This window comes from Solea solea, chromosome 14 (genome assembly GCF_958295425.1).
Source record: "Solea solea chromosome 14, fSolSol10.1, whole genome shotgun sequence".
Classification (NCBI taxonomy): Eukaryota; Metazoa; Chordata; class Actinopteri; order Pleuronectiformes; family Soleidae; genus Solea; species Solea solea.
Window position 1 is genome coordinate 7,615,256 of NC_081147.1, and position 13,674 is coordinate 7,628,929.

At 39.9% G+C, this 13,674-nt stretch overlaps 1 protein-coding gene across 2 annotated transcripts; it reads right to left on the reverse strand.

The window, feature by feature from the left end:
* Nucleotides 1-377: 377 nt before the first annotated feature.
* Nucleotides 378-13,452, reverse strand: st3gal5 (ST3 beta-galactoside alpha-2,3-sialyltransferase 5). 2 transcript variants are annotated; one of them, XM_058649797.1, is made up of 8 exons: nt 13,326-13,452; nt 12,741-12,860; nt 7,198-7,315; nt 5,610-5,819; nt 4,426-4,556; nt 3,997-4,183; nt 2,328-2,486; nt 378-1,618 (listed from the first exon to the last, which is right to left on the reverse strand). In XM_058649797.1, exons 2-8 carry the CDS (start codon nt 12,773-12,775, stop codon nt 1,361-1,363), a joined length of 1,098 nt encoding a protein of 365 aa, XP_058505780.1. In that variant the 5' UTR covers nt 12,776-12,860; nt 13,326-13,452; the 3' UTR covers nt 378-1,360. The 2 variants fall into 2 exon arrangements, with proteins under 2 accessions (XP_058505780.1, XP_058505779.1); XM_058649796.1 differs by lacking the exons at nt 12,741-12,860; nt 13,326-13,452 and adding an exon at nt 8,860-9,165.
* Between the last annotated feature and the right edge of the window lie 222 nt (nt 13,453-13,674).

Genomic DNA, 13,674 nt, shown 5'->3' on the forward strand with positions numbered 1-13,674 from the left:
AAGCAGAACCAAGTCAGATTCCTTGTTTCCGTGCACAAACTTGGTTGTGCACGAGTTGATTCTGATCAGGCATGAAGCCTTGTTTTGGTTTTATAAATCCTCTCATGATATCATGAAAAGTTTGACACTATTAACACATTGTAGTAGGGTTTTTACAGCCCTGTTTGGTCCAGCCCAAGGACCCATACCAGTCCGCAGTACAGGAGGTGGGAACCCATTATAAACTGTGAGGTCCTGGACTGACTAGATGGGAAAGATGCAAGCTCCCCCTTGTGACACTTCAAAATGAATCACTGTACAGCATACTCATGGTCAGAGGTGGACTATTAACAACTTTCCCCATTCACAATTATCCCAATAATGGAAGTTCACCAAGATAAATATTGAGAGCTTTTTATCAGAAGGCAAGGTTTAATATTAAGCAAAACTACATATGAAATGAGTAATGAAGGCATGAGACAACCAAACCAGTGACTCATTGTGTAATGGTGTATTCAGTGTGTGTTCTTAGAACATGTCAGGATAATAACAAAGGAACAATACCTAAAAACTGATCACAATCTTCAAACATATAAAACAAACAGTGCATCATGTAACTTATCTTTCTTTTAGTTTATGTTAACTCAAAGTTTAAACTCTAACAGACTGTTGGCCACAGACAGACAATCCAGTGTCTATTAAATCCAAGTCTACATTTCATTTAACCGGTCATTGAACAGTGATAGACAAAATCAACAGTTTAGTTTTTGCATCTGATTTGTTTTTCAAATTAACAAAACAAAACCTGCAAGAAACATTTGTGACAACTGAAATGGATGAAATGTAAAGATCCAGCTCAGAAAATTATATATTAAAAAACTTTGAAACCCTAACCCAGGTAATGACAAGGGCTTTAGTGCAGCTGAAAATGACAAGAAATACTTTGTTTAAAAATAAAGGTAACATTTTTCTTTCACAGACCAGCTATTATGGAAGACTGAAAGTAAAACAAGTAGCAGAGAAAAATAAGACTCAGTAACAAACTCATTCATCATTGTCCAGAGGGACAATATGTGCAAAGGCAAGTATCCCCAGAAGTTGTTTCAGATTCTCCAGAACGTAACTCGTAAATCAAATTGCCAAATAATGTCCAAGTCATTTTCTGTCCTTCGTTATTCAATTAGCTCTTTGTGACAAATACTGTAACTATCAGACCAGATTTCAGTCTCGATGCAATGTGTTCCTCTTCTCCATTTCCTTGACTTCATTCTTTGTGTGCCTATATTCTTTGGTCTTGCAGTTGCTGTTAAACAGGAAGAGCTTAGTAGAAAAAAACAAAACACAACAGCACTTGACAACAGAAAAGCCAAGTGTCTGAAAGTCAGCTGGAGCAGAAGGAACAGTCAATCCCTCCTGTCAGGTCAGTGATGGCTCCCTCTCTCACAAGGCTTTGCAGGAGTTCAGTCTCTCTGTCCACATTGTGCATATTCTGCTGCAGCATGGAACTCATGGGCAGTTGGTCATAGTAATGCAGTGGCGCCCCCTGCTGGGAGAGGTTGTAGCCAAAGCCTGCCAGGCTGACCTCATCACACAGCAGACTGGCTAAGTTCAGTGCAGAGACACCCAGGGTGGGCACATTCTGCAGACAAAAGCAACCATAACTGTTATTAAGAGGAAAACATTACTGCCATAGTTTTTATTGGCTGTTTTTCATTCCAGAAGCCTTTATCAGTGTCACTATACCTGGTTGAAAAATCTCATTTGCCATTTATTTATTATGTTTTTCGTCATTTATTACATTTCCCCTGCCTCCAAGTAAACGTTTTTTGTATTCCGTCATTTACAATGACAATGTTCAATGTAGGCTGCTGCACAGGAGGTTCCAGGTCGAGCCAAACCTGATTTAAATCCCTTAACAAAAAGCAAATAAATATGTAATAACAAATAAAATCAGCTTGAAAGTACATTAAAATATCTGCCACTTAACCTCCCGTTACAGCCTTTTTTGACTGAAAAATTGAGTTTGCAAACTGTCCTCTCTGTAGGACCTAAGTTCAAAGAGAATAACAGCTATTTGGGCTCTAACAGTGACTGTCGACTAGTGTTTTTGCTTGAAATGCCCATCCCCAGTTATTTCAACATCCAAAACCAAACACAGTGGGAGTCTCCCCTAAACAACAAACAGTGGGCACAGCTTCAGTACATGCAATGGTTAACTATAAATAACTTGGTTTAGGAGTACTTAAGACACCATGAAGTCTTTGGGACAACTACACAAGCACATTTCATATAATTCATGCTTTCAAGACAGATGGATACATTTTAATCCCTGGTTTTAGAAATGTTACCTTGTCCCAGCCCCACAGGCGTTGCCTGGGTGGAGGGTACTTCAGTAGTTCTAAAGCAGTCTCTCTGATGACATGAGGGTTTAGAAGTCTGAACCTTTGGTGCTCCAGAGGGATTTGATGTGGAACCTTCTGCCAGAAGAAGAGCCTGTCCCACAGAGACTGCAACACAAAGCACAGAGTGTGTCACTGAGACAGTGCAACCATTGTTCATCCATCACTGACTGAACCACATCCACCTGCAGCTTTTCTTTAGTATCCATCCATGCCCTCATTTGTCATTTCAACATTTCATTGTGTATATTCACACTTACAAACAGCTTGAAATTGAAGGGTATTGAAGGGCATGTCTGCCTGCTGGGAACTGTATGCCCAGGGTTATAGCAATACAGACGGCAAAAGCAGCATTAACAAATGTTCTTTTTTTGATGGCAATGGTACAAAATAAACATGGTTTATGTTATTATGAAAAGCGTTTCAGCAGAGAACTGAAAACTTTTATTGTTGTTATTGTTTCTTCATCTTTCATTGGCATGGTCTTGAAATTTTAACCTTGCTTGTTTTTTTTTACAGCCCGTGAACCTCACCTCAACCTATAGTGAACTAGTCCAACTAGTTTACGTCCCCCCTGAAAAAAGGAGTGGAAAGAGAGTGAGGCTCATGGTGAAGTTGTCTGCTTGGGCAGTACCTGAGGAGTTATATTGATTAGCATCAGTGAGTCATTAACCATGCAGCATGCAGTTTGACTGAGATCTTACAGTGCTTATGATTGTCTGAAGTTTTGAAGGACATTATGATCAGAGACGGAGCTCATTCCTTTAAAGAGAAGAGGAAGAATTGGAAAAAATATCAGAGCAGAAAGTTTTAACATAATGTATAATTTAAATAAAAAATGGATTGCATGAACTTACAATCAAAAAAAGTTCTGTTTAAGAATCTGTATTGATTCTGAATTTCGATATTGGTGCTGTATCCAAAGCTTTTAATCAATACCCAGTCCTATTAATGTAAAGGCCCTGAGAAGTGTAAAAATACAGTCCATTCAAACTACAGAGAGTCAGCAGAGGTTGCTGCCTCTAATGCGTCCTGGTAACGAATTATGTTTATGAACTAAATGTGTAACTAAACCCTAAACTACTTTTTTTTTTCAGATGAAAATCAGTGTGCATGGGAATCTAGTAAGTATTGAAATTATACAATCAGTGTCTCTACTACCTCTCTGGTTGAACACCAATGGCATTAAAATGTTGTCCAATGGCTCTTTTGGTCCATGCTTGCATCACAGATACACTCTTTCTTCACTCTTGTCTAATCAGTGAGGCAAATACTTATTTTCCACCATCATTTACAAATAAATTCTTTAAAAATCCTGCAATGTGATTTCCAGGATTTCACATTCTGTCTCTCACAGTTGAAGTGTACCTATGATGAAAATTACAGACCTCTGTCATCATTTTAAGTGGGAGAACTTGAACAATCAGTGGCTGACTAAATACTTGTTTGCCCCACTGTAGCTGCAGAAGTGGGGGTTTAGTTATACTTTAAACATACAAAAGAAAGGTGGCCACCTTTGTCCACGAACCAGCTCTTAGCTTTGTCCACATGTGATGGATCACTCAGGATGGATGTAAATACCAGGACTGAATTAGAATGAGACATTACCACTACTCACCACAGTAAGCTTTTTGATCATAGCAGCAATCCAGCTGATGTCCACACTTTTATACACCACAGCGACAAAAAGAGTATGCGGGTCTGTGTCCACCCAGTGGAGCGGTGTGCCTTCTGGGTAACTCATTCGGATGCTGGTTCGATTTCCAACATCAACACTGAACTCTCCAACAGGACCACTGTTTAACCTATGTGGCATACACGTCATAGAGTCATCGATTAATTAACACATTAACTCATGGGTTTGTCAGTTCTACACAGTGACAAGTTAACATTAACAAAGATGACCAGCACAAAAGGCATTCAAGCAAAAGCAGACAACTAGGTTTTTGTGAATGCAACATGTTACTATATCTACACTCCTCTGGTCCTTGCTCCCCCTCAACAATCATCAGGTACATACATTCATACCATTCCATTTGTTTCTGACCTGATAATGGTGTCAAATTGGTCTATCAGGTGGCCTAAGCCCAGTCCTCTGAGAATGCCTCCATTTCCCATGACCACACAGCGCCGACATTTATGCGATGTCTTTTCTGGCAGAGGTCTGGGATGATTCAGCTTTTCAGAAAAAAACAAAAACAGATACAATTATTAGGCATTGAAATGTGCTCAAGAGACAGGAGCATATGATTTTTTAAACAAAACAGATTTGTTTATATTAATATTAGTGGGTTGCACAATGTAGAATTTAGGCTTGACCAGTAGCAGCTGGTGATAAAAAATGTTGGGGGCATATTTTATTTAAAAAAAATAAAAAAATATAAATAAATAAATAAATAAATAAATAAATAAACAACACGCAAAACAAAAAAAACCATTACTTGAACACAAATTTGATGATGGTGCATGGAAAGAAAACGTCAGTATGTCACAAAGGTCTTTCCGATATGTAATGTGGTGTAATGAAGCCTTATTGCGATCCTATAGACTTTGATCTGCAGCTGCTAAGTTCTTCATAAATTAGGAGTTGTGCCGAGTATCTGCTGGCACAAATGTACTGTAAAAATCGTCTCAGTCATCATGTGCCATAGCTAACGCTGCCAGATTTGCAGCTGCACAAAAGAGCTAGCTAATATTTTGAATTATTTATGTTTTAACAGAGGTTGCCTTCTTCTGTCTGCCCTGCTGATGGGGCAGTGCCCTAGCGAGCTGCCACTGGACTTGACCATGATTATAATTCCAGTATGTTTTGAGCAGTTACAGTTCTGTGCAAACATTTCAGGCAGAGAAAATGGTAGAAAATAAGAATGATTTCACAAATATAATTTGTTTATTTTTGTCTGTTTACAAAATGCAGAGTGAGTCTCTTCAAACCAGCATCAATTATTCTAGGTACACTTGCACAATGTCAGGGATTTTGTAGGGTTATAGTATGATTAACTGAAACAGAAAAAACTGTGTAGGAGGCTTAAAACTGGGTGAGGAACAGCCAGACTACAAGCTACCAAGGTGAGGTTGTGGAAGAGGTTTAAGGGTTTGGTGTGTTACAGCATTTTCATTTGCCATATTGACAAAAAAATTTGATGTATCATTAAATTATTATACCTCCTCCATTTAATAACACATCTGACAGTAGAAATGTAATGGCAGAGACAAAGATGCTGTATTTACCAGCTTAAGCAGGTCCTCTATTTTGGCCTGGATGCCTTTGAACCCGAACGGTGGTGGATACAGGAAAAGGTGATCAGGGAGTGGCACATCCTTCCACAAGAACGGCTGGGTCAGATGGCTGGAGGCAGGAAGTCGAGTTAACAGGCGCTGCCTGGTGCTGCCAACATTACACCGCCCCTCCAAGACCCTGAGCGCATGCTCATGCACCAGCTGCAAGCAAAACCAGAGAGCACTTTCAAAATGGATTTTCTCTCCCTGTCTACACCTGGATAAATCAAATGTATAGTTGAGTGACCTTTTCACAGAGTAACAGAGCATTCCGGATTTTCTGCAGCATTGAATCTGTTGTTATTGTAATACTGCAACAACAAAGAGGAGTGGCACCAGTTCATTACTCTTCATTCTTCAACGGCAGCGCATTACTGCTACTCCAGCAGATTAGTCATCATATTACCACATGTTTCACATTTTAACATGCAAAAACCACATGGGTCAAGGAACCTGATCAAATGCCTCATTGTACCTTTGGTCACGACCATTTTGGAGCATCATCAAGCCAGCAAGCAAGTGATGCTACAGCCAGCTCATTAATAAAAAAATGACCCAGTGGGTCAGAGTCAGACTAATTCTTCTGTCTGTACTGCCCCAAGCATTTTAAATCAATCTCACTGTTCCAGTACTCATCACTAGCTATGTTTACATGAAAACAAGTAATCGGAATAAAAATATGTCATGTAAACATGCCAATCCAAAAGTCTGATCCAATACAACCCATTCTGAACGACAGGGCGGGTATATGTCGAATCCAGTTGTCATTCAGATCGGCGTTCATATAAACAGTTGATCCAGTCATGATTCAAAACTGAATATTGTAAAAAATATCACCAATTGCCAAAAATAATTCCTGTGTGGACAAAGCATATCAATAACTTGGAACAAAGGGTCAACAACAGACATTTCAAGGCATGTCATGACCAGCTACAATATCTGCAAACTGGCTCACACTCTGCTTCAACATCAGCAAGAGAACGGGCACCAGCAAAGACAAAGACGACAACAAGCAGGAGCACAGTGTCAGATCATCCTGTCTTCACTCTACAGCTGCCTGACACACCACACCACCCTACTTCCCATCACCAAGTAACCACTGCTAACCTGAACTATATATGTACAATTAGAGGTCGACTGAAGTTTTTATATACCAGATGGTTTCTAGAAATCAAGGTAGCTGAGCGCTGTAATATGGAAACACGGCATAACAGTGTCAACAGTCACCAATCTCCATTCATTACTGTACTGTACATTACACAGTGCAACATTCAGTGGTTGTTAGCATCCAGCACACACATATTTTTAGACGCTGCATGTAAACAGCCTCAAAGAGTACACCAATGTGAGATATAAAACAAGGTGTTATTCTAACAAGGTTATTCTCCAGCTCTGTTTTATAAGTCCTTCTTATTTTCTGTGTTGTATGTTAAGTATCTGGTTACTAATGATGTTTTAACTCAGATCATCACAACTCACAGATACTCTGTAACACTGTCAACTATACTATCCCCCTGAAAAAGATCTGTGTTATTCTCACCTTTTTATGCTCAGGGCTGATGTGCCACTCCAGAGGTTTGTGCGTCTGTGGTTTTAGTGGTAGAGAGACAATCACCAAGCCCAGCAAACCTAAAACTACACATACAACAAACACACATCTGGGGACACACATGCACACACACAGGGGACAAGGAGACAAACTGGGTTAAAATAACAGCAACAATTCATATCACATATTTGTACAAGAAGAGACAAGCTGGCAAGAACGCATGTATGATTAGATCCAGACAAAAGCAGTGATGCAACATTAAAGATGCCAACTGCCATAACACACCACCACCACTAGGGTAAGAGTATATAACACATTTGATACTATACAAACAATACACAGCTACAATACCATGTCAGTGTTGCATGCTATGGCCGCAATTCAGGAAGCCATACGTAAAGCCATATGTTATCTAAACAGAAACGTTAACAGACCTGTGCATGAATAACTAAATAGAACAGAGGGCATGCGATTGTAGGCTGTAATGTGACCCTACAGTGGAGGAGCCACAAACCAGCTTTTGTGTTAAGCCTGCATAGATAAAGAAGTGCCTCTGGCCTTTTTTTTTCATGTGGGAACATGGTCTAGCAGCTGTGCTACAATGCTGAACTGATGATTGATTCACTCTAATGACAGTCGATTCACATCCCAGGAATCTGCTTATTGTTCACATACAATGTTTTAAAACTCTGAAGTCATCTGCAGCAAATTCTCTTCAATGGTAAAAATAAAATCGATTTGATTTGAATGGCTATGACTTTCAGTAGTGCAGCCTGACAAACTGCAGGTACATGCAGCCACACTTGACTGCTTTTGTGTACTAGGCTTATATACCTAGAATAGTGCAAACCTGTGAGCCCAGGTAAAATGGCGAGCATGACATATCGCACAGTACATCACATGCAGATGACAAGGTGAGTAATAGTTAACTGCTCGACATTTGTTTACAGATACATGACTGAACGCCAAGCTTGTTTCAGCTGTGTGGAAGTTTAATGATGAAATCTATAAACCTGTTGGGTGCAACCTTGGTTAGGCAAATGCTAGAACTGAATTGAAGAGTTTGGTTTACTTTTAAAAAAAAAAGAAATTAAAGTACCACATAATTCTTTGTTATCCTTTTTAGTTTTAAGTTATATGGACAGGGTTTGTTTTCCAGCAGGTGATAGATCACAATAATGTCCCACCATTAAAAGACAACAAATTAAAGCAGTTATTAAAAGGTAAGGCATAATACTTCATATCACTATCACATTAGTGAAACTCCATGACAGTGTCTATGCTTTTACAGTTTTTATTGTGTGTTTCTCAGTGTAATGATTATGGTACATTCAGTTGGATGAATCATTTGTTTTCAAATCAAAATTGTAAATTGAAACCGGCAAATTGCAAAGGATGTCATTTGGGATACATTTTATGCAGTGTATCTGATCCAAAGTATATAACTGGGTACTTACATCTTTGCATATAGATATTATCTTAATGGTATTTCATTTCATACTTCATTGCCAAAACCCCCCCACAGTATCTCAGAACAACTGCAATTACAGTATATATTGCCTCAGCCACTCTTTGTGCCACTGCAATAAATAAGACAGCTCAATCTAGACAATTCATGTTTTAAAGAGGAAACAAGTCTTGTTGTTTCCTTACCGTGCACTCAAGATCCAATAGTTAATACGTCTATTCTGGCAAAACAAAAGCAGAGGTAAGTGTATGTCGGTGAGTCTGCACATAGCTGAAGTTCCTTGGTCCTCTGTGCACAGAATCTTGAGCTGAACAGCCCGGAGCAATCGTACTGCATGTTTAGGAGGTAAATTGTCAGTCAAGCAGCTAGTGCAGTATTAAAAACCACAGCAAAATGGTTTCACACTAAACACACCCCTGAGGGAGGTCACTGTACTCGACCAATAAACACACAGAATCAGACCACAGCGTTGCATTGTGAAGAAGGGCTGTTCTAAAACTGCTGTGTATGAACCAAGTATATTACAATGCTCTCTAAATAGAGCGCAATCAGTCATATAGACACTTTGCACACACACACGCACACACACACCTGCTGTCTGCACCAAGACAAGACTCTGAATGTTAAATATTTGTACTGACAAAAGTGGAGATGCCTCTCTCCCACATATCAACCGTGGCTCTACAACTAAGTTTTGTTCATGTGGCAGCAACATTTATCAAGGAAAAAAAGAGTGGTGACCTTTGAGAACACACAGCATTACAATGACTGCAAATGTTCCTTGTGTTAGCAGATGTAATAAATGTTAATGTACTGTACTACTATTCTGATATAGCCTATATCATTGTTTTTTTATGGTAAGTTTACATTGTCTCTCAAAAGTGACCCATTTCTAAAATCTGCCTTTCTATTGGGGAGACGAGCCACAGTGTGGGCTTCAGAATTTGGTCACTTGCACTATGCAGTGTAAACTCAGCGAAAAAGTCAGATTTGCCTTTTTGATGATGTAACTGGTTTAGTGACAAGTCAGGTTTCCCTTTTTTAGGCTACATTGAACTGCAGGTCTTGATGCCCAATTCTGATATGTTGCCTAGTAATCAGATTGTTTTGACCTGCTTACAATGTTTTTCAAAAGTGACCCATATTTGAAATCTACAGTTGCACTAGTTTAAACATGGCCACCATGGACAGGACACATGGTGGAGTAAGGTCACTTGCACCATGCAGTGTAAATGCAGCCTTAAAAAGAGAATCTGCTCAGTAAATGACAGCAGGAAGAGCACAGATGAAAAAATATGGCCGTGTTGACATCCAAAAAGTTGAATAACCAGTCTGATCACAAGCAGTGGTTTCTGGTTTCACTGGTTGGCTTACATTTGTAAGTACCGAACAGAGAGGCCGATCAGTCTTTTCTCTCAAAATGGGTTGGCGAAAATTCACACCTTACAAGTACAAGCTTGATATATGAACAGGAAGAGGAATGTGGAAATTATACTTGTGGTGGTGATCCAGAAATTGATTATGGAGTGTATTGACAGTGTGGCAAACGAACAGCCTTGGTGGAGGTTTTCTCTCGGGATGAGTACTGATTCCAATATTAAATGGGCCCTGGGGCAAATTCTTTTAAATACTGCAGTAAGAACTACAGCATTGTAGCTAGCGCATGGTTGCGTATCAGCCTGTTACACTGTGATTGAAAATCAGTGTAATGGTATTTTAACTGTATTTACTTCTAATAATGTCAGATCAAATGTGAAGAAATTTATTTTGGGACGGAATGGGGATGGCCAAAATACAATGGAGTGTGCAGGCCAGAAAATCAGGGACTTTAAATCATCGGGGTGGAGAAATAATGTCTCTTTGAAAGCTTGTCGACGAAGTCAAATCCTAACCACATATTCACATTAGCAGAACGCAACATCTCCCACCCAAAGTTTCCCCCACAAGCGAGCAGAACAAAGTAGTGATGTCAATTGCAACTGCCAAGCCCATGGAAACCACCCCTAGGCTAGCAGCATCGCGCTTTCCATTAGATTCCAAAAACTAATCATGACATTAGCATACACCAACCATATTTGGACGGCCTGGCAGCCTGAACTGCCACTTGAAGTGTATCAATTTCACCAGTGTAAACAACTTTAGAAGCACTTAAATTTCCCCGTTCTCAACTTAAATGTGGCACTCGCTCTGCCAGTGGTTTTATCTACTTCAAAATCACTTGGTTTCAGTCATGAGGCTAACATTCGGAAGATTATACCTCACACAATCCTTTTCGATTTTGGAGCCATGCCTAGCCTCTTTATTTCCCGGTGCTCTCCCCGGCTCCACTTCCCTACAGACGCCAGTGTGATTCCTCTCATCGGCCCGGTCCAGGTGTCTCAGCTCAGCGGTCGCTGCGCTCCTCGCCCCTGCTGGCGTGGGATGAATCTCCGCAACCTGCGGCCTCTGTGTCGGGCTCCCTGGACAGCTGACGTCGTTGACCTGCCAGTTCCTACCAGGATTGGCCTGGCAAATGCTAGATAGCGAACAAGCTTATGCAGCTCGCCGCTGGCGATCAGTGGTGCTGTTCCTAAGTGTTTTTAACTGATTAACAGTTCGGCACTGTTCGGCTCGATCCTTATGTAGAACGTCTCTTCCTGTGATGGCACGCTGGCTGTTTTCTGCGCATGCTGCCATGTTGATATTGTCAGAGAACTAGTGGAGGGAGGGGGAGACGAATAGAGCTGTAAAGCGCTGTAAAGAGGACAAATCAGAAAATCTGTGACTTGACATCGTCTTCAGCTCCTCTCACCCACAGGGCTCAGTTCTGGGCCCCCTTCTTTTCTCTCTCTATCTGCTCCCACTTGGCTCCATTCTTAGAAAGTATGGCATCTCGTTCCACTGCTATGCAGATGACAATCAAATTTACGTGCCTCTTGAAAGGACGATGCATACTCTCAAATTTGACTTAAGATATAAAGGCTTAGATGGCTCTGAACTTCTTAAATTTCAATGACAAAAAGACAGAAGTGATGGTTTTTGGTGGCACCACTGGGACCCCCCCCCCCATGTAGATCTGGGCTCCTTGGCCGTTGATTTTTATTATTATTTTTAATTTTAATTGATTTAATTGTATGGCTGCTATTTCTTCCTGTGTTTTTTTTATGATTTTTAATTTATTTTAAGCTGTTTTAACTCATTTTGAACCTTTTACTTATGTCTTTTATTTATTCTGTAAAGCATTTTGTTCCACTGTAGTTTGTTTAAAGTGCTTAACAAATAAAGTTTGGATTGGATTGGGCAAATTGTTTAAATTTTCAAGTACTAAACCATCTTTTTTTGGGTTGTATCTGATACAATTTAAACAATTTGTGATTTGTACAATGCATGCGTCGTGTTGCATAACCTCCAATAATATTTGTTCTCCTTCTTGTGACTTTAGATGTGATGAGGTCATATTTACTTGGGTCACATCTGCAGTTGAGAGGCCTAAGCTTTGATCAGGAAAATTGAAATGCTTAGACTTCCTGCTATGCAAAAGGTACTTTGCATATAAGCCTCAATTTACATTCAGTATATTTACATATTAAACAAATTATTGTTACTTCAACTAAAACCAGACTTATATGTATATATATATATATATACACATACATACATACATATGTATATACATACATATATATATATACATATATGTGTATATACATATATGTATATATATATATATATATATATATACATACATATATATATATATATATATATATATATACACATATACAGTATATATATATATACATATATATGTAAACATGTTAGCACCATATAATTGTGGTCAGCATAACACAGCCAGATAATGAGATTGGGAGTTGAACTACTACATGTATAACTTGGAGGGCAGAATTTGATCAAATATTGCTTCAATTTCATGCTGCAGTCTCATAAACCATTTGCGGACCCTGCCGCTGTATTTCAGACGGAGGAAATACCACCGGCTCATCAAGTGACAGCCCAAAGGGTAAACCGTATGCATGTAAGTACTACAGTTCACAGAGAATAGTAGCGGCCTTTGCGTGAACTTCACCTGTGTTTTGCCAAGCGTGAAAGAGGCCCCCTCATGTTGTTCTCATTCGCGCTGGATCCAGGTAACTATCGTGGTTTCTCCGCTGAAGCCCAAAGCCCTCTGGCTCTCAGGGTTCTTGACCTGGACACACAGTGATGGTACGCGAAAACAGTGGAAGCACTTCAATTAATAACTCCGGTCTTTTGTGACAGTATAAGTAGTTGTTTTGCAGAGGTTTCACTGCACTAGCTATATTTTACTAATGTTAATCTCATGGGTTTCCCCAATCAGCAGCACACCACAGCACCTGCATCTCATCAAAATGACCCTGGTTTCCTTTTAGTAGCTAAGGTTTTAACTCCAGAGCGCCACAATGTTTGTGTGTGTTCTTATGAGAACTTCAAATAAAACCTAGAACCACAGGGAGCGAGTGTGGTTATACCGTTCGGTCACCGCTAAGTTACACCGTTCACACTGACGTTAAATGAGGGGTGACCGTTAGCTGCTCGTCTGCAGTAGCACCGTTCACCGTTTTACTGCGTTCTGCATAATTCTGTTCTTTAAATGATCCTTCCTTCTACCGTATTTATTGACTCGTCTCCTCACCTGTCCATGGACGTGTGCGTCGCAACATTTCAGGATCTTTTGACCGACGAACTGATAAAGTATCGCGGACACCTCAGCTTCATTTGAGGCGTCTTAGCCGCAGCTCGTGCCGTCATTTCCGCTCTTACGTCACAAGACTAACAGCTTCATCCACGCGCAAGTCACGACACCAGTGACTACATGACAGTCAATATACTAACATTGTTCTTTGCCGTAACTGTATCTGCAAATCTCAATAATAAAGATGTTGTTACTATTTTAATCCAAATAAGCAGTGACTTTGATAAACTTTACCCTTCATGCGCTTCATATGTTTTTATTGTGATCGTTCCATACCAAGACAAGCACT

Bases quoted from the DNA above. Each gene is read 5' to 3' on its own strand.
- st3gal5 (XM_058649796.1), bottom strand. From the start codon at position 8,942: ATGTGCAGACTCACCGACATACACTTACCTCTGCTTTTGTTTTGCCAG. The intron at 4,557-5,609 runs GTAAATACAGCA...TTTTCTGAAAAG, and splicing joins TAGAGGACCTGCTTAAGCTG to CTGAATCATCCCAGACCTCT. The intron at 2,487-3,996 runs GTGAGTAGTGGT...TTTGTGTTGCAG, and splicing joins TGATCAAAAAGCTTACTGTG to TCTCTGTGGGACAGGCTCTT.